Source organism: Temnothorax americanus, unplaced genomic scaffold (genome assembly GCF_048541705.1).
Source record: "Temnothorax americanus isolate GAGA-0224 unplaced genomic scaffold, ASM4854170v1 Scaffold1, whole genome shotgun sequence".
NCBI classification, from domain to species: domain Eukaryota; kingdom Metazoa; phylum Arthropoda; class Insecta; order Hymenoptera; family Formicidae; genus Temnothorax; species Temnothorax americanus.
This window is the reverse complement of record NW_027509230.1, coordinates 4,567,878-4,587,354: the sequence shown is the minus strand read 5'-3', so window position 1 is coordinate 4,587,354 and position 19,477 is coordinate 4,567,878. Positions and strand designations below refer to the sequence as shown.

At 35.3% G+C, this 19,477-nt stretch overlaps 4 protein-coding genes across 6 annotated transcripts; 2 read left to right on the top strand and 2 right to left on the bottom strand.

The window, feature by feature from the left end:
• The first annotated feature begins 12 nt into the window (after window positions 1-12).
• Window positions 13-8,850, top strand: Chp (leucine rich repeat containing G protein-coupled receptor chaoptin). Its single transcript, XM_077402052.1, has 16 exons — window positions 13-343; window positions 983-1,271; window positions 1,604-1,774; window positions 2,171-2,646; window positions 2,854-3,073; window positions 3,144-3,454; window positions 3,642-3,866; window positions 3,924-4,145; window positions 4,460-4,628; window positions 4,876-5,408; window positions 5,570-5,764; window positions 5,824-6,108; window positions 6,197-6,322; window positions 6,383-6,496; window positions 6,582-6,817; window positions 7,123-8,850. The coding sequence occupies exons 1-16, from the start codon at window positions 341-343 to the stop codon at window positions 7,406-7,408; spliced, it is 3,861 nt and encodes a 1,286-aa protein (XP_077258178.1). The 5' UTR covers window positions 13-340; the 3' UTR covers window positions 7,409-8,850.
• LOC143896099 (uncharacterized) lies at window positions 7,967-9,007 on the bottom strand. Its single transcript, XM_077403663.1, has 3 exons — window positions 8,968-9,007; window positions 8,266-8,480; window positions 7,967-8,176 (listed from the first exon to the last, which is right to left on the bottom strand). Exons 1-3 carry the CDS (start codon window positions 9,005-9,007, stop codon window positions 7,967-7,969), a joined length of 465 nt encoding a protein of 154 aa, XP_077259789.1.
• Window positions 9,008-10,196: 1,189 nt separating this feature from the next.
• On the top strand, window positions 10,197-12,188 carry Smb (small ribonucleoprotein particle protein SmB). The gene is made up of 3 exons (XM_077402939.1): window positions 10,197-10,322; window positions 10,934-11,468; window positions 11,901-12,188. The coding sequence occupies exons 1-3, from the start codon at window positions 10,320-10,322 to the stop codon at window positions 12,011-12,013; spliced, it is 651 nt and encodes a 216-aa protein (XP_077259065.1). The 5' UTR covers window positions 10,197-10,319; the 3' UTR covers window positions 12,014-12,188.
• A 1,358-nt stretch (window positions 12,189-13,546) lies between these two features.
• Window positions 13,547-19,365, bottom strand: LOC143895618 (uncharacterized). Of its 3 annotated transcripts, none has more exons than XM_077402911.1 (13): window positions 19,145-19,365; window positions 17,930-18,104; window positions 17,353-17,540; window positions 17,165-17,274; window positions 16,772-17,030; window positions 16,179-16,415; window positions 15,980-16,078; window positions 15,708-15,886; window positions 15,442-15,555; window positions 15,158-15,337; window positions 14,825-15,069; window positions 14,631-14,740; window positions 13,547-14,499 (listed from the first exon to the last, which is right to left on the bottom strand). In XM_077402911.1, exons 1-13 carry the CDS (start codon window positions 19,203-19,205, stop codon window positions 14,306-14,308), a joined length of 2,151 nt encoding a protein of 716 aa, XP_077259037.1. In that variant the 5' UTR covers window positions 19,206-19,365; the 3' UTR covers window positions 13,547-14,305. The 3 variants fall into 3 exon arrangements, with proteins under 3 accessions (XP_077259037.1, XP_077259047.1, XP_077259053.1); XM_077402921.1 differs by having other exon boundaries at window positions 15,708-15,865; window positions 19,145-19,364; XM_077402927.1 differs by having other exon boundaries at window positions 18,690-19,358.
• Between the last annotated feature and the right edge of the window lie 112 nt (window positions 19,366-19,477).

Here is a 19,477-nt window from a genome sequence, read left to right as displayed (position 1 = left end):
TTTAGGTGATTTTAAGTGATGTTATTGGAACACTATCGTAGCGACCGCGAAGCTTGGGTTATTCTGACCGTGCAGTTTAAATATAATTACAGACTGCGACGAGTGGACTCTTAAATGGCTTTGCGCACACATCTTTATTCGATCGTTGTCTAATGGAATATCATGGTTGTAACTGGGTAAACAGAAGCACTGAGACTGTTAGCGTGCACGCGAAGCCCTATCTCGCGAGCAACGACGCGCGAGCACGTCTGACCACCGCGAACGGTCAGTTAGTGTTTCGTTGTTCGATGGCAGGAAGAATACAACACGCGGAAAGAGGCAAAGAACAATCCAAAAGAGCATGGTAAAACCTCTATAATTTATACTTGAAATGCAGTCTTCATTAACCGTGTTGAAACTATTGAAGATTTTGTCTGTACTTTGCATAGAGTCGAGTGATCATTATTTAAGACAAAGAGGATCATTTACAGATAAGGCGCATTATTATGGAAGCTTAAAATATCTTCTCTGAGAGAGAGGTCATAAAGAGACCAATAAACTTTGAATCCTGCTATTTTTATATAAGAAAAGTTCGTTGAACTTTTAAAGCAAGAAAAATAGAATTGCAAAGTTATGGTAGATTTTAACGGTTGAATAATTTAAAATAATTAAAATTACGTGCATGATATCTAACGTGAACAGATATTTATAGGAACACAATCTTCAAGCGTTAAAAATGATAATGATGATTGTAATAATGATACGCTTAACGTGATTAATTGCATCAATTATAAGTATCTCTAAATAATATACTTCGTCCAATGCTGAGGTGATGTGTCACTATAATTTACTCGTATCACATTATTCTTAAACGATTATTGTTTTGTGTCAAAAACTTTACACATATTTGATGGAGGTTTTACTTATGTCAGAAAAGAGTTTTCTGTCTTTACACGAAGTCGTTTTCGAAGCGAATCCGATGTGCGTAATCGATGATTTGCAGAAGCTCTTTACTTTGGTAAAGGTCGCGTACGCTATGTTGGTGATCACCCTGCTGCTGATGATGTGGGCGTCCGTAGTGCGAATGCACGAGCTACCAGTCCAATATCCGCCGTGTTTCTTTAATCCGCTCTGCACTTGCTCGAAGGCCATACCGGATCTCGGCATAGTGGCGTGCTACAATGTGCCGATGCCGCGAATACCGCAGTCGATTAATTCGTCCAAAGTGTTCATGCTGCAACTGGAGAACAATGGGCTGAGGTTTCTGCAGCCACAGTACCTCATGAACACTGGTACGCAGTTGAATTAATATTACGATGGAATCATAATACTGTGACAAAGGATTATACTGTATGCCTTGTTTTATATTTTCTTTTAATTTTTATTACTAAACTAATTGTGCGTATATAATACGAATAAGCATTTTAATGAAATATGGATTTTTTATTTTTGAAACAATATATATTGTACGTATTACATTGTTTTATTAAAATATATTTATTTCTGTTATTTTTTAAAACGTTACATTAAATGCGTTTCCAGTTGTGAACGCATTTGAGCCATGGATAGGATTATGAAGAATCTACAACAGTGATGTTTCTAAAATGATTGTTTCGTACTTTAGGTCTCTATAAGCTACAGATTAAGCATAATCCCCTGGCGGACATTCCAGAAGAAGCCTTTCTAGGTCTCGAGAGATCACTATGGGAGCTTGACTTGTCCTATAATCAACTCACAAGCGTACCGAGTAAATCATTTAGACACTTACAAAAACTACGACTTCTCGAACTCACAGGTACTCACTAATCGCTTTTAGCAAGTTAAATAAATTACAACTGTATTAAATTAGGGATTTAATAGTTCTAAAAAATTCTTTATTGACATTTAATATTCTACTCTGCATTGACTATAATAGTCTAAAATAATAATGTTATATAGAAGATCATTAATATTTATATATATATATATATATATAATAATTATATAATTTTAATTAAATAAGTTTTTAAATAAAAATGCAATTATTTTCTTAGCATATAAGTCCAGCAATTAGAATATTTCAAATTGAACAGAAGAGATAGCTGTATTAATATTTATATATATTATAGTTTTAAAAATATTATGCAGAAAAACTGCAGTAACGTAAGTTGGAAACTGTGTAGCATTATCGTACGCGCAATTTCGTACGCAGGCAATAAGATATCTCGCATTGTGTCGGAAAACTGGCGTGGTTTGGAAAACTCTCTTCAGACTCTACGTTTGGGAAGAAACGCAATCGAGAAACTGCCAGCCGATGCTTTCGTCGGCCTCACGTACTTGGAGATTCTTGATCTTCGAGAGAACAGCCTGAAGGAGATCGATCCTTCGGTGTTCAGAGACGGAATGGCTCATCTGACGCACCTTTATCTGAATGATAATCAGCTGACATATGTGCCATACGCCCAATTGTCCTTATTGAAACGCATGAAGGTCCTTGATCTCAGTTACAACAGGATATCGAAGATGCTGCAGGCCCAACAGGAACCGGAGATCAGAGGTATACAGATGTCCCTGGATGTGTTACAGCTGGACCATAATCAGATCGAGACTCTCGCGTCTGGTGATTTTCAACACTTCTTCAAAGTCAACCGCACATATCTCAGAGGCAATCCTCTGACGACTATTGAGGTACAATGATAAATTTAGGATCACAGTTTAATATGACTCAAATCAAACAGTGCAAAGTTGAAAGAATGTTTAAAAAATACTTGAAAATTAAGATCTTATATTAATAGTAGTAGTTAATTAGTATACTAAAGTAGTATATTAATAGTAGTTAAATAACAGCAATTGATACATTAAACGTATATATATATCGAATATTCGCGAATAAAGGAGGACACGTTCAGAGACTCGCGCATTCGTGAGTTATATTTGAGCGACTGCGATCTGCTGGAGATCAGCTCACCCAACTTAGCCGGTTTGGAATCGTCGCTTGAGCTATTAGACGTATCAGGAAATAATTTAACTATGCTTCCTCATCATCTGTTCCAAGAGTTCGATTTTTTGCGTACGCTCGTCTTCCGTGAGAATCGTATTGACACATTTTCGCCAAGTAAATACTACAGATTTTTCGCAATTGGTAGACACAAAACAAGTATTATCCTCACGATGTATGTTTTCAGTTGAAGTTTTTAATGGCTTCCAATATTCTTTATATAATTTGGACCTCAGCGGCAAGCAGAATAGCATGATTTCTCTTCAAGATCTACGACAAATGAGAAATCTGCGTTTCCTCTCGATATCCCGAATGCCACAGGCGACCTTATCGCCGAATGATTTCTTAGAATTTGGTATGGACATCAAAGAATTACGGATAGTCAATAGTAATCTAAACACGATCAAGGGTCATACTTTCATGCACGTTCGTGGAATCAAGCACCTCGACTTTTCTGAGAATTCGATATCGACGATAGATGATGAGGTTTTCTCAGAGGTAAACTTTCATATTCAACTTTTTAAATCTTTTTAGCTTAAACTTGATATAGAGTTAGAGAAATTAAAATTTTATAAATAAAGATAATTTAATAAGCAAATTTAATAATTAAGTGTTCTATGTGCAATAAGAAAATTATATAAACAATACAAAGTTGCTTAAAAATTTTTCTAAACTTTACACGTAGGTGGGCCATTCTCTGTTGACGTTAAGGATATCTCACGGTCTCTCTTCCACAATTTCTGAAATACCAAATCGGCCGTTTAAATCATTGACGAATTTGCAGCATCTTGATTTCAGTAATAACAAGATACGATCTTTACCTGCTACATCTTTCCATTTTTTGAAAAGAATTAAACGCATTGAGTTTCAGGATAACGAAATTGACAACATACCGAAGGGTACTTTTCAAGTAAGTTGCTTATTTATACTACGTGTGTCTTATGTGACAAGAAAACTGTTTGATTAGGGTGACATCCATTCAACACTGGAAGAAGTCAATTTTGCTTTTAATCAAGTGAGGAATTTGCACACTCATACATTTGTTGACCTGTCGGCCTTAATGACGATCAATCTGGAGGACAACGCCATCGAGAGGATCGATAGACGAGCCTTTATGAATATGAACCGACTTAAGTACGTTAACTTGCGCGGCAACAAGATTAGGGACATCACCGATGAAGCCTTTCAAGTAATTTAATATATATACATGCGTGATTCTTAGTAAACACAGGGTGTTTACACTAGGTTTTATAAGTTGTTTGAATGTGCTTTTAAAGCCGATTGTTTCTTAATAAACATTTTATATAAAAGTATTATTTATTACGTATTTAAAATTTTCCATGTATCTTCAAAATTTAGTCCGAAATTAAATATTTGTTAAGTCAACGTATAAAATTAACATTAAGTAAATTAAGTTAAATAATTTTGTAAGTATTATTCTATAAGTAAATTCGATGATAAATTGATGGTTTGAAAAGGCACTGTAACATTACTGTGTTTCAGAATTTACCAGATCTTGAGTTTCTTGATCTCGCATATAATGATCTTAATGAATTTGACTTCGCCTCGTTCGATCAAGTGGGGACATTATCGTCATTTAAAGTCAACGTTAGTCACAATGAAATTTCAAGATTGTGGGTAAATAGCACCATTTTCGCATATCCGTCTGTCGGTGAGTTTGTCTATTGAGAGATCGCGTGTTTAATAATCTCTCATAATCTCTCAGAAGTAAAATTTTAACTTTAACTTCGATTTAGAAATAATAAATAATGAATAAAATTCACTTTTTAATTATTTTATCTTGTTTTGTTTTATTTAAATAATTTAATATATTATTTATTTTTCTATTACGCTGTTTTTATTTATAGCCGTTAACATTTTTAAACTAATATTCTTAATTTCCAAATTTCTACTTCCAGTTAGCGGCAATGTGCAGTCCAACATTAGGGTTTTGGACTTGAGTTACAATAATATTTCTGATATCGCAAGATATTATTTCAAGCCGGTCGAGTACTCGCTTACTCATCTATATCTGTCTAACAATCAACTGAGGAATATTACCCAGGGTGTCTTTGGCAACATGCCTCATTTGCAATGGCTTGACTTGAGACATAACGAGCTGATGGAGCCAGACTTTGACTGTTTCAAGAACACAAAAAACCTGCAAGTGTTATTTCTCTCCTGGAACAAAATTATGGACATCCCGGCGGAGACTATGAGACCCCTGAAGAAACTGCGCATCGTGGATTTGTCTCATAACAAGCTAAGAACACTGCCGGACAATATGTTCATTGATTCCAACATAGAGAGTCTTGATCTCTCACATAATCAATTCACGAGGCTGCCTATCAAGAGCATGTCGTTGACTTCTATCGCGAGATTAGCAAATCTGGACATGTCCTGGAACGTCCTGTCGGGGATCCACAGCACCGACATGATATTTAGACTTAGAGTAAGTTTATTTCTCTGAGAATACTCCGAGATTACATATTGCAATGAATCAAAATTATAGCTAGTTGTTTTTTTCTGTTAGCTACCTCATAATTGTAAACTGCTAAATAATATATATTATACATTATATTTACTCATTTTTTTCAATATACTTTTCAATAGGGTCTCGTGTGGTTAGACCTATCGTATAATCGACTCGTTAGACTAGATGACGGTGTATTTTCCGATCTACCGTATCTGGCTCATCTTGACTTAAGTCACAACAAGCAACTCATTCTGGAAAGCCGCGGAAGGACGTTCTACGGTTTGGAGGACACACTTCTGTATCTGAGTCTGAGCAATATTTCTCTCTTAAGTGTAAGTACTTTATTAAGCGAGTGAGAGATATATAGAGCAGCCTGTAATGAATACTATAGGTTCCAGAGTTACCTCTGCGACGATTGCGAACCTTATATCTGACACATAACGAACTGGCATCGATTCCCCCGGAAATGTCGTCGAATCTGACATCTCTTCACCATTTAGACTTAAGTTACAACGATTTGACAGTGGTACCGCTGGTCACTCACACATTGCCAGAATTAAAGACTTTCAACTTGGCGGACAATCCTATTACTACCATTACAAATACGAGCTTTCTGGGTGTGGCTGACAGTCTCGAAGAGCTCGACATACGAAGACTCGCGTTGTCAGTCTTTGAGGTAACTTGAGGTTTATTGTTCACATTTCGAATTTGCACATCACGAATTTTGTGAGGTCTCACCGTAGAACACGAATCGACTTTTGCAGGCAGGTGCACTCTGCAAAGCCACCAAACTCCGCAAATTGCACATTACTGCATACAATGGTATAAAGAACTTCAACTTTCCCAACATGCTGAAATACAATGACGGCTTAAAACATTTGCTCATTGATGTGAGTACTGAATGAATATCGTATCATGAAAATTAGATTTACTGAAGCTATTTGTAACAGGTTCAGAATGACACCAATCTAGAGAAGGAAATGAGAGGAAAATTACCCTACAAATTGTACAACATTACACTGACTGGTAGAGCTTTAAAGAATATACATTCAGAGATACTGCGCGTAAGTTCTCGTTCCTTATAATTCGTACTTAAATAATTTACTAGGTGTTGGTTTTGAAGTATGTATTGAGAGATAAACATTTTAGGGTATACAAAACCCCCATCTTCATTTCGGCTTGTACAATACCAGCGTGACGACCGTGCCGCGAGAAATATTCAGAAATGCGCAGCGTGTGCGCAACATAACTATGGAAATTCGCAATAGCGATACTCGAACAGTACATAATCCATCATCCGGTTACAAGCCTGGAGTGCCGAGCGAGCGATTCCTCATGAAGATTCGATTAGCGGGCAGTCATCTCAATTGCGATTGCGATATCGGGTATGACATAACAAAATTGAATTGTCATAGCAGAATACTTGAATATTGATAAATTTAAAGAGAACGAAATTATACAGCAGTAAGCTGTAATTATCTAATAACATGAATTACTTGTAACGTGATGATACAGAGAAGGCAAATTAATATAAATTATTTACTTGGATTCTAAAATTTATGAAGTTTTATTAATGCTTTATTCTTTTGACTTAATTTTCCGTTATATGCAACTCTTTATTCGCAAAATATCGATATATTGATCTACTAAGGCTAACGAACAATAAACATGTTTTCTTTCTTTCACACAGGTGGATAGAAATATGGCAGAGAAAGCACAGACAATATCAAGAGGACAGATGTATGTTTTACGACGAGTTCCAGAATAACGAGCGAGAAGAAGGCGACGAATTCAATTGTTGGGACAACGGATGGGATGATGATCTCCGCGAGACGTTCTGTCTGAACAAAAACAATGTATCGTTGTCGAAGTCGTTAAAAACGGAACTGGAATGTGGATGGAGCGCAGCGAGTTACATCAAGCTGAACACTATCGTTTTCTTGGCGTTCTCGATCGTCTTAACTGTCATTTATTAAGCGTCTCGTTCTCGACTTTATTCCCGGATAGCCAAATCTGTCGAGAACAGATTTTGAAAATGCCTGCTGCGAATTTTCTCGATAGAATGCCAGCAGGAATATAATACATTCTGCTAACAGAATATAATCGCAGATTGATTGCAGAAACTGAGCAAAATGTGCTATTTAAATGATGTATTCCATTTAAATGTTTACAAAATGACAGATTCTGCTCGGTTTCTGTCGACAATCTGCTGTTAGATAATATATAGACAGGCTCTATCAGCAAAACACGAGTTTAATGCGGACACAGATCATATCGGATTGTGATATTTGAGCGAAATCTGCTGCCAATCTATTGTCATACTGCAGATTGTTTCCGGGGTTGCCTTCTATTCAATATTCTCAAACTAATTTGCAAATTTTATCATACCAGAAAGGTGTCACAAAGAAATTATTAACTATATTATAAATTATCATACATGCTTATAAATTTGCACAAAGAAGGATTAAAAAATTTTTGTAACGATAATTTTGTAACGCTGTCATGATTTTATTCGCATTTCACAATGCTGCAATTTAATTGCGCATCACGAATTTAGTTACAATAGCAATTGCCATTTGTATGATCGGCAAAACGATGAAGCCAAATATAAATATAAGGCAAACATACACGCTGAGCAGTTGTACGACGAAAATCGTGAGTTTCACAGTTATTTGCTGAACATTCTTAGTCCTGCGTATATCGATTATCTTATCCAATACGAATCTCAATATGAAGGAAAACATCTGGAACTCACGTTTAAAGAGATACACATTCAATCCTTTACTTTCGGTTTGCCAATGCAGAGAATTTATGAACGCGCTTATATAATCACCTGGATAACGGGAACGATATTAACGATCACGTATATCAGCGCCAACAAAGATCGTACCGTAGCCTGAGCCATTACTACGATCAAAGCAGCGAAGGAATATTCGGTACGTGGTGTGCCGTAAGATTCCTGATGGGTAGCTAAATACTCTCGACAATTGAAAAGAATACTTCGCTTTGCTCTACCTTCCTGGGGTTCATCCTCTTTGAGAACATTCTCTACAATATTACAATACATGATTCGATTACCTTATATGTTCTTTAGATTGACACTTTTCAAAAAAATATAATTTTTTATGTACATTATATTAATTTAATCTGTATCAATATAAGATTTTAATCACATCTGTTTAGCGCAAGAATTGATGTAAAATTTTTGTTGAATAAAGATTTGTAACATCTTAATAGCAGGCAAAGCAATTAATTACTCGACTAGCGTACTACTTATCATAACATTAAGATTATTAAAATCTCACTAAATAATTACTAATATATAAGAAAATAATACTATATTATAATTATTGTATTTATATAATTATACATTTACTTAATAAATGAGTGGATCTTTTATAATCCATATGACTATTGATAGAGACGCTATGCGGATTTTTATATTTCCATGAGACGTATTCAAGTTGTTGAATCACATTGCTTTCAGATGTGGATATATCATCGTATTTCCCGATATCTGAATTTTCAGTCTCACTTGATGTATTTGGAACCTTTTCCGCATTGATCACACCCATTGATTGAAGAGACAAATTCTGTCTACTAATGCACCTGGGCTCATCCAAGATCTAATGATGAAATGATTAGTCTATATCGTGTTACTTTACTTTATATTATTATCTTTTATATATCTTGCGTAATGAATTTTCAAATATACTATCTCATATCTTTTTCTTTACTTTTCTACACGAGTCAGAATTGTCTGCTCGTTGAGATCGTTCATGTTTAACAGTAGGACTAATGGGGTTTAATTTGCAGGGAGCAGCTATAACTTGGACGGTCTGCTTTTCTTCGATGTGCATACTCGCGAAATTTATATGAATTATTTACAGTATGTTTATGAAGTTTTACATACAGTAGGATTATCGTGATAGGCGCGATAGCGAAGCCGAGTGGATTTATCAAATTTATAAAACATCATCTCCTCTATAGATCGTGAATGCAGCATGTTTGCGCGAAAAATGTGAAGTTATCGTGGATAAGTTATTCTTTTAGCTGCATCGATTACATTTACTTTTTTTTTTAGAACAGCTACAAAAATTCTATTTAAACGAATTATTGATCGTATTTAGCACTAAGCATATGTAAATTTCTAAATTTTAATTGTTTTATTTAAATTAAAATTATCCAATATATTATCTTAAATGGTGAGAATGATTTGGAGTAGTGAAGTCCAGTTGACACATTTTTCTATCTATAAAAAAATCTATAATAATAATATTATTAATATATATAAATATAATTTGTTGCCTCTGATTGTATCATTTTTCCATATGTTTTTTCCATTAAACTAGTTAAATGATCAAAAATTAATACAATAATTCTATTAACAAAATAATATTACTCGACAGGTTATAATTATAATCGCCAAATAAGTTTGATCGAAATTTACGAAGACTATGAAACTTCTATTTTCTGGTTTTCATTGTTTTATTTAATATTAATATCAATATTTTTTATTATTATGTATATATTATTATATATTAATATTTATTTTTATTTTTTACATAATTTGTTATATCTTATTTATTTCTTAACTTACATATATAATTTATTGTATATTTATGTCAAAATTTTAATAATCGACCTATTTTTTTGAGTTGTGTGAATCATAAATTTCATATTTTTTCTAAACCGGCGGAGTAACGCGCACCGGAAGTGCACAATTGGATGCCGGGTACACACATTTGGCGCGGTTGGCGCCATTGGCTATTGGCTCCTTGAGCTTGAGCTCCTTCGTCGTCTTCGCGTTAGAAGGGGTTAGGGAAGTCTCCCTGCGAATTTTTCGTGACGAATTTTTGTGCTCTGCGTTAAAAACAATCAGCCAAGATGGTAAGCGGCGAGAATAATCATTATTGAGTTATTTATAATGTAACAATCTTTTAAAATCTTTCCGATTTGTTATCCGCTTCAATCTTTTTGCACGCGAAACTTAAACTGGCGTTTCTAACCTAAAAAAGAAAACGATGAATGCCGGGTTAATTTTCCGCACGGAACAATTTTCTGTAATAAAAAACAAATTATGATTCTTTATATACAAAAAACGAAGATAATGAATAAACGGTATACTTGAGAAGTATATAACTTAACAAATCTTTGTTGTACTTTCAAGAATAAGAACGTCCGCTTGTTTTAACAAAGGGTTCACATTAATAGGGTTTACGTTAATAAAGCGAAATTAGGAAAGAAATTTCCTTTGTTTAAAGCACGATAACAGGGAGAAATAACAAAACGTTTTTATTTTTAAAAGATTTATTTTGTCAGTATTTATTCAGCTTGAGATCTAAGTAACGTAAACATATTCATGAATGTGTAAACAGGCATGAGGATGTAGATAAATTGTACGCATATAAGTAATTTATCATTTTAAACATGTTATGGATATAAGATTGTTAATATTGAGATATATATTTTTGATTAACAAATTATTTATTATTTTTCAGACGATTGGCAAGAACAATAAGATGCTACAGCATATCAACTATCGAGTTAGGATCATCCTACAGGATTCTAGAACGTTCATAGGTACATTCAAGGCTTTCGACAAGCATATGAATCTGATACTTGGTGACTGCGAAGAGTTCCGCAAGATCAAGCCAAAGAACACGAAACAGCCGGAAAGAGAAGAGAAGCGCGTGCTGGGCTTTGTGCTTCTGCGCGGCGAGAATATTGTTTCGTTGACGGTGGAGGGTCCACCACCTCCCGAAGAGGGACTGCCCAGAGTACCGATCCCGGGAGCGGCACCAGGGCCAGGTATGGCTCGCGCTGCTGGTAGAGGTATGCCAGCGAACGTTGCGGGAGTGCCGGCTGGATTGCAAGGACCGGTCAGAGGTGTCGGAGGTCCCTCCCAACAGATCATGACACCAGGCAGCAGAGGTCAAGTCTCGGCACCACCTCAAATACATCCTGGTGGCCCGCCGCGTATGCCAGTCGGTGGACCGCCACCAGGCATGATGGGACCGCCAGCTGGAATGATGGGTATGATCTCTTTTCTGATCTGAATGTCCGTTGAAACGTCGTTATTTTTCCTTTTTCTATGTTCCTCTCTTGTATATCTTACGAATAACTTGATATACTTTCTTCCTTTTTCAGATTTACGTTCTAATATTTAGCGTACATATTTTTATTTATATAATACTCTTTACATATTATATATATATAGAATTGTTTTTTGACGTAATATTTAAAAGAAACTTTATGGACCTTGTTCTTCTGTCAAATACAACAATTACGCAATATATGTCTGACGTAAATCTATCATCTTTCTGAGTTCTTAATCACAATAAAATTTATAGGAATGGCCCTATTAGTATTAGTAGTATTTTTTATGTGTATTTATTTTAAAAATCTAGAAACTTATATATAATTACGGAAATAGTTACGAAATGTATGTATTTCGCTGTCTTATAGGTATGCCACCCGGAATGCCGCCTATGGGACGTGGTGGTCCACCGATGGGACCACCTGGTATGAGAGGTCCGCCTCTAGGTTTGATGCGCGGCGGCCCACCTCGTCCGTACTAGCAAACTGGATTATTAAGAGATATTTGATATAATAATATAATTAGGGATAAGAAATTCTTTTGTAATATTAATATACTGTACTCTTTAATCCTCACGAAACTCTTGTGTGAATGTATAACAGTTTTATAAACTCAAGATTCATAACAAATAATAAAGTCTGCTCAGGTAACATCCATTATCTGTACTTGAAAGAAATTAATATATTAGTAGTATTCGAAAACTCGTAACTTGTGCAGGTCTTTCAATTAATTAATCGATTAAAAACAAATTTGTGATGTTTGACATTGGATTTTCTACTTTGAGATGAATCTTTTCTAAAAGCAATGTAATCTTTAGCCCAGCATAAAGTCTCCTTAGATACGACAAACATATGTAATATTATTAAATTCAAAGATACAACGAACGATCGATTTATTCACGTTTAAATATTTTTATTTCTTTGCAATTAGCTATAAATATCGTTATTCGTATCTGTACACAGTTTGCACTAGTATTATATATACAGAACAGAGTATCTCTGATTTATTGCATCAATTCTCATCTATAAATTTTATTTCTAAATGAGAGTATTGCCATTGAATGGATGCTGTACATGCACATTTTTTTTATAAATTTCTTAATATACAATATTATCTCGGATAACACAAATTTGCATTTGTATTGAGATTGTTAAAATAAGACCCGCTTTAACTTAACAAAATTAATTTAAAAAAATTGATTAACTAATAAAAATTGTTCGTGTTTTAACATATTTTTAAAATCATTTTCATTTATGTGTAATAATATAGCGTATTATATTAAATTACATTTGAAAAAGTCAATCCGGCGAAGTATACGCTGTAGCGTCTTTTTCATTTTCTATATTTCTGTACATATTTGGCGCGATAAGCTACCGCATTTCTTGATACGAGAAATCCGAGACACTCATATCGAATATATACGAGAAAAAACGCAGTTATCTCAATTTACATATTGATGAAGATTGCAATCGTGCAGATCAGCTTACAAATTCATACACTAAGAATTTAGGCGAAAGCATGCAGCATGCTGCAACTTGACGAAAATGCTGCTTAAAACACAGTAAAGTCGGAGTAATAGAATACCGCGATATTGCAATTTAAAGGGCAGTGTCATTTCGCTTACAAAAAATATAGCCTTTTCCTGTTGGACTCTCTTAGTTGAGAACAGACTGTTGCCCTATACGAGCAAGTTTTATTTTTTAAAAATAGCAAAAAACAATACCTCTCTTTTTCGCTATTGATAATTAATGCTATCGTTGAACTTCTATTAACATTCGCACTTTATTAATGGCGATAGGGCGGAAGAAAGTATACGTCCGCCCAACGTCTTTTCTCAGAGTAGCCTGAGTACGTGGATACATTTACAAAATATTTACAACGCCGCTGCAACAGTAGTATGAGCAAGTGACAGATTCATAAAACCAAACTTCTAATACTTAACATCATAATATCACATTTACAAAAATTTAGCCTTACATATTTACAAACAAAAGTACATAAAATGATTTTCGAGTGTGCATGCAATTTGACACATCCAATTACTTATCCTTTTACCATGTAAAGTTTATAGTAATTGCATTTATTCAATAATTTCTCGATAATTTTTGAAATAGTCGTATTTGCTAAATATACAATGAGAATACAAATCTTTGAATTAATAAGCTGCATTTAGCACTAATATAACTGCTTTATATTTAATAGTGAATACATTAAAAAAAAAAAGTATAAGCACCATAGGATGATGATCAGTACAGTTATATTTAGCACTAAATGCGAATCGAGTTTTAGTTCTCTTCTTTTCTACAGAGAATAGTAGCAGAACTAAATAGGAGTAATTTGTATTGCAAACCATTGCAAACTGGGATTACGAAAAATTAAATGAACAAACCCGCATGGTCGTTTCTGTACAAAAGTATAAATTAATGGCAGATTTTTTATAATTTGGCACTTATATACAATACTAATATCAATTAATATGTTTGAATGTCAGAACCATATTTTTACAAATTATCTTATTCATTCTGCATATGTAATAATGAAAAAGATTGGCATCGGTTATTTTCAATCCTTTTGAGATCGTCGAAATTTTCCGAGGAGCGAACATAGACATATGTATATAAACCTCGTTAAAATAGACATACATATATAAATAGAAACATACGCTTATATACGTATACATGATAAATACATCAGTACGCTTTCGAAACGAAAGTATCAGCCTTGCCATCGTGTAATGATGATTACGACACGCGTAACGCGAGATCTTTAGTTGTTACGAGTCGTCATGCTTGTCCATCTGATTTACGGTCACCATCGACCTTGACGACTTTTCTAAATCGTGATTCTCATCGTTGTCCACTCGGTACTGGAAGCTCTGCAAATTCTTATTTGTCGATTCTAGCGTCGCATCAAATGCATCCATGTCTTCGTCAGGTTTTTCTGGTATCCGAATATCGTCTTTATCATCTGTAAAGGATGTAATTGAACATGAACTTTTCGCAACAGCTCTTTTGACTTTGATGACGCATCTCATCTATCAAAGATTAAATTTAATGAGATATATTATGCATATCTTTTTATACATTTGTGCAACATACCGTGCACTTGCTTCGGCTTGACGCGTATTTCCTTGCTTCCTAACGGTTTTGAGGATTCTAGCAGATTTGTGACCTGAGAATTCGTGCTCGCGCTAACATCATTGTTTTTTCTACAAGAGCAAACCAAATTCATCAAAACGTCTTTAAGATTCATTAATTGTTATATCTACACTCGATATTACTACTACTCCGACCTGTGCTGTTTTTCTTCCAATGTGAAGGTAATCATGGAATCTGTTTTCAGAGATGACTCCCGATCGATTGTATTTTTGTCGCTATTGCATTCTTCCTTCGACAAGCGCGGATTTACATCCTGTATCACAGTCTTAGGTTCAACGTTGAGAATGGCCGGCGAATCGAAAAGCTGCGAGAGAACCTTGGTCTCTGGACCATCATGTCGTAAATGTGTGACCAAAGACACAACCGTTGCTTTTCCAGACTGCAAAATATAATTATAAATTTATAAGTATAAAGCGTCAGGACAAGAAATCAAACGGAATAATAGCAGTAGGGAAGATATAAATCACCTTTATATTCGTTTTGATAAATTCTGTATTCTGTGGCGAGTTTGCAGTCGGCAGCATAGTCTTTGTTTTATCTCCATTGTTCAGAGAGATATGATGGGGTTGAACATTGATCGAATTTGCATTATGTTGGCTCGTAACGCATAGATTCTTTCCTCCCATTATTACTTTGCCTAGCACTTCCTGAAATAGTCAGTAGAGCAGTCAATGCAATGAAATATCTGTATACTCAACTTTTACTTTTGTTCTTTGATTCATCTTTGTATTCTTGGTACTTATTAGAATACCTTGCCTGCGTGTGATAGTGTTACGCCTTTTGCCTTCTGGATGACGATCACTTTAGTCTTATTTAATTTAGTGTTATAATGAGGCATATTTATAACTTTCTTGGGAAAAATACCCTGAAAAAAAAAAAAATACATATATATCTAATATATTCTTGATAAAAGATGTTTCTACATTTTATTATTTTTATAATTTTCTTGTTGCAGCAACAAGAAAATAACAAGTTTTACAAACCCAAATAAGTAAGAATAATTGTATTTAGATTTACCGTTTTGGCAGTGGATTGATGATCAAAAGTTGCAATTTGTTCGGATGGCAGTGTCTTACACATTAATGTTGTGGGAACTTGTTTAACTTGAGGCGGCCCGGGGCCACTTGATACTGTTGTTCCAGGATACACAGGCATTGATTGCGTAAGTCGGGGACCTAAGGATTTATTTATATAATCTATGTGACATAAAAATAACTATGAAGTATCGTTTCACGCATCATTTTTATGAAGATTTTTATTAACAACACGAATAAATGTTTGATACTTACTTGAGACTGTAGTACTTTGTATAATTGGTGTCATAGAGCTCTTTACAGATGATGGATTTGAGCTAGTATTGTCAGACATCTGGGCTTTCTGTGCACCATCTGCAATAATAAAAAAAAGACTGATGTTACACAGAAATCGACTGTACGTCGTACATTTTCATCAAACTAAACTCGATCTAAATTTAATGCAGGTGCGTACTTGTGCTATCTTGAGATTGTATGTCTTTGCTTGAATGCACTTTGTTTATGCTCAATACACAGCTCGATACCGCCGGTACTACTTTTGTACTAATTTTATTCTGCTCAGTGCTTACTACCGTCTTAGGATTGTTGGCGTTGCTCGCGCACATGGAAGTTGTAGCAACTACATGTTTATTTAACGTAACTGCGGTGCACTCACTCAGATGTCCTGACACTGTAGCGCTCTCTTTAGAATCTGAGTTTATCAAAATAATTGAAACTTAATTTTAGCACATATTAAAAAGATATATAAGACATACAAAACTTTAGTACGTCTTATATATTGCGAAATATACAAAACTTCTTGTTCGAAAAAAGCACATCTTCGAATTTATTACAAAATCTATGATTTAGAAAAAGCAATTTTTAAATATTACGGATATATTTCTTTCTTTCAAATACAGTAATTTCTGAGGCTTGATATTTTAATTCTAAAACAATGAACAACTTTCTACGTTAAGTAATTCCTTCTCAATCATGTTCATTGCACACAGGGATGATTAGTTTTATTTCCAAGGAATTTACATAAAAATAAAGAAAAAAAAGACAAACCTGAGATCTCATTACCAGTAACCGTAATTAATGCAAAATTTTGACGCTTGGTTACTTGTAGTACTTGCGGCGCTTGCTTATTTTCAGAAGTCCGCAAAGTATGGTTTGGTGGTTCGGACACTACTAGAACTTTATTCGGTGGTGCCGTCGGCAACGGGGAAAGAGATTTGCGTTTTTGAGGGAACTCCTTGGGCTTTTCACTAATCTTATTAAGCCTATCTTTATCATCTGCCCTCTCATCTTCGCTCAAATTTGAATTCTGCAAATTATGCAAGTAACATGACCAATAAAACTGAAGATATACACCGTAACATGTGAATATAATACAAACTTTTATGATATAAATTTATTTTAAAAATTGCCATTAGATAAATTTATTATATTTTTACTTACTTTCTCTGAGGTTTTGCAGTTATCAAGCTCATTTTCAAAGCTATTTAATCTTATATCAATAGATAAATCTTCTTTTATTTTTACATCAGGATGAGATTCAGTTTCAGCAGCTGTCAATACAAATGTATATGTATATTTCAAATAATACAACTTATATGAGTTACCACTACAATTATCATTTAATAAACCTGTTGAGTTTTCAGATCGTCTAACAGTAACACATCTATCAGGTTTTTTCTCGTTTGCAATCGCAGTTGTAAAAGACAGGCTATTTGCTAACGTCGTAAACGCAGACCGTGCCTTCAATCTTGGCAAGAGAGGAATAGTTCGACGACCTTCGAGAGCCCAATCTATACCAGTATTCGGACCATTAAGTCTGGACAACAATAAGTTCACATTAAACAAATAAATCTCAGTTTTCTAGAGTATTGTTTTTGTTAGAGACCTTGTAATAAGAGTCTAGCCATACGGTAGCAACTTTTGATTGGTTCGCCATTTTTCGTCAAAAGCAAGAGAAACGGAAAGAGAAAGAGACACGAGAGAGAAAGAGAAAACGATAGTGAATATACATCCTTCTCTCTCGCAGGATTTAGACAAGATCACCTTATGGCCAGACTCTTGTTATAGGGTCTCTAGTTTTTGTCAGTAATACAACAAGCTTCCTTCTATTTCACTGAATTTCACATATAACACTGTTATATATACAATTAATATCTTTTTATCCTCCTGCGAGTTCTCAAATTCAATGTCGCATAGAATACATACTGTTCTGCAATCGTTGCAAGTTTCTCGTCATTCACAGCTCTCCGTACTTCGGCACGATGTCTTTCATTGGAGATATGTAATACTTTAGCAAGTTCTTGCAACAACTTCTGTTTTTCGTTGGTGAAAGGGCCTTGAGCTCGTAGGACAGAGACCATACTTCCATAAGCGTCTAATTCTGTAGCGCAAAAAGTGTCCCGTATATTAGAATATATTATTGTACAAAAATTACACCAAGCTACTCTTGTGATATATATGCAAATCCTACTAATTTTATAAAACGCATTTATTGCAAACTAAAATTTGTATCAGAGGAACAAATTGTGTTCTAACAAACACGGGACACTCAAAATTGAGTGTGCTCTATCTCATGAAGAATATAATTTTATATTATTCTTTACGATATATATTTGATCTAATCTAATCATCTAATTTAGTATTATGTAATCACACGTATAGCTCTTTGCGTACTAAAATATTATATACTACAAATATACATATATTTACATATTAATTTCTAAAATAATGTATATTATAAGCATATACATTATTAAATGTATGTAAATTATCGACGCTTGATATTCTATTGAAAAAAAAAACATATATTTTTTTATTTATATACATGACCATCTTCCACACAGTGGAGCATGAGCTTAGAGAAACAAGAGCTAAGTATTCACGCTATAATTGATCGTTAAACGATCTACACAATTCTACACAATACAAAGGTCATTTTCTAATATTGACACGAAATAAGAACTACAGCGTCCGATTGCCAGAAAATGCAGACGTTGTTGGGCCTGCGTCTTTCAGCTTTCTGTCTCATAAACGCAGATTATCCCCCGATGTGTCCATCTGACACGAGGACTAAGCCGTTGCATCTAATAACTAAATATAAAACGTGAGCTCGGCTCGGCTTCCATGCCAAGCCATATCCGCTGTTGCTGAACGCGTTATTGGACCACTGGGACTTTTTCACGAGCTCGGGCTCTCGCTTCGTCAGAAACGCAGGACGCGAGGACCGCGATCTCGGCAACGTCGCCGTCGCCGTCGGCGTCGCCGCGGCGTGGGAAACGCGACGGAGAGCAGCCCGGCCACGCGTCCGTGGCCAGATTTTTACGGAAAGTGCGCGAGGGTCGCGAGCGAGGAGCAGCGGCACATCGACGAGGCTCGCTCGCTCGCGAAACGAGGCTATTAATTCGGCTCACATAACCTTACCGAGGCATCGTAGGCACTTCCTGCACTCGTCGCGAGTCATCTCCGGCCGCATCGGCCACATGATTCCGCGACTCTCCCGCAACCGGACCGGAGTCACACGCACAGGACGACGAAATCGGCGCGCGTCTCCCAGCGCATTTTCGAAACCTCCGTTGACAGTCGTGCGAGTCGTGTCGTGCGCGGTGCGCGGTCAGCGTGGTGCGTGAAGTTGTCGGACTAGTGCTATTTTATTGCCGTTGTTATTGGCCGCCCCTGGCGGCGGTCGATCGCCGCCAAGTTGGCAGCTACTCGCGCACGTGTCGCCGCGTCGCATCTAATCACGCATATGGTCGA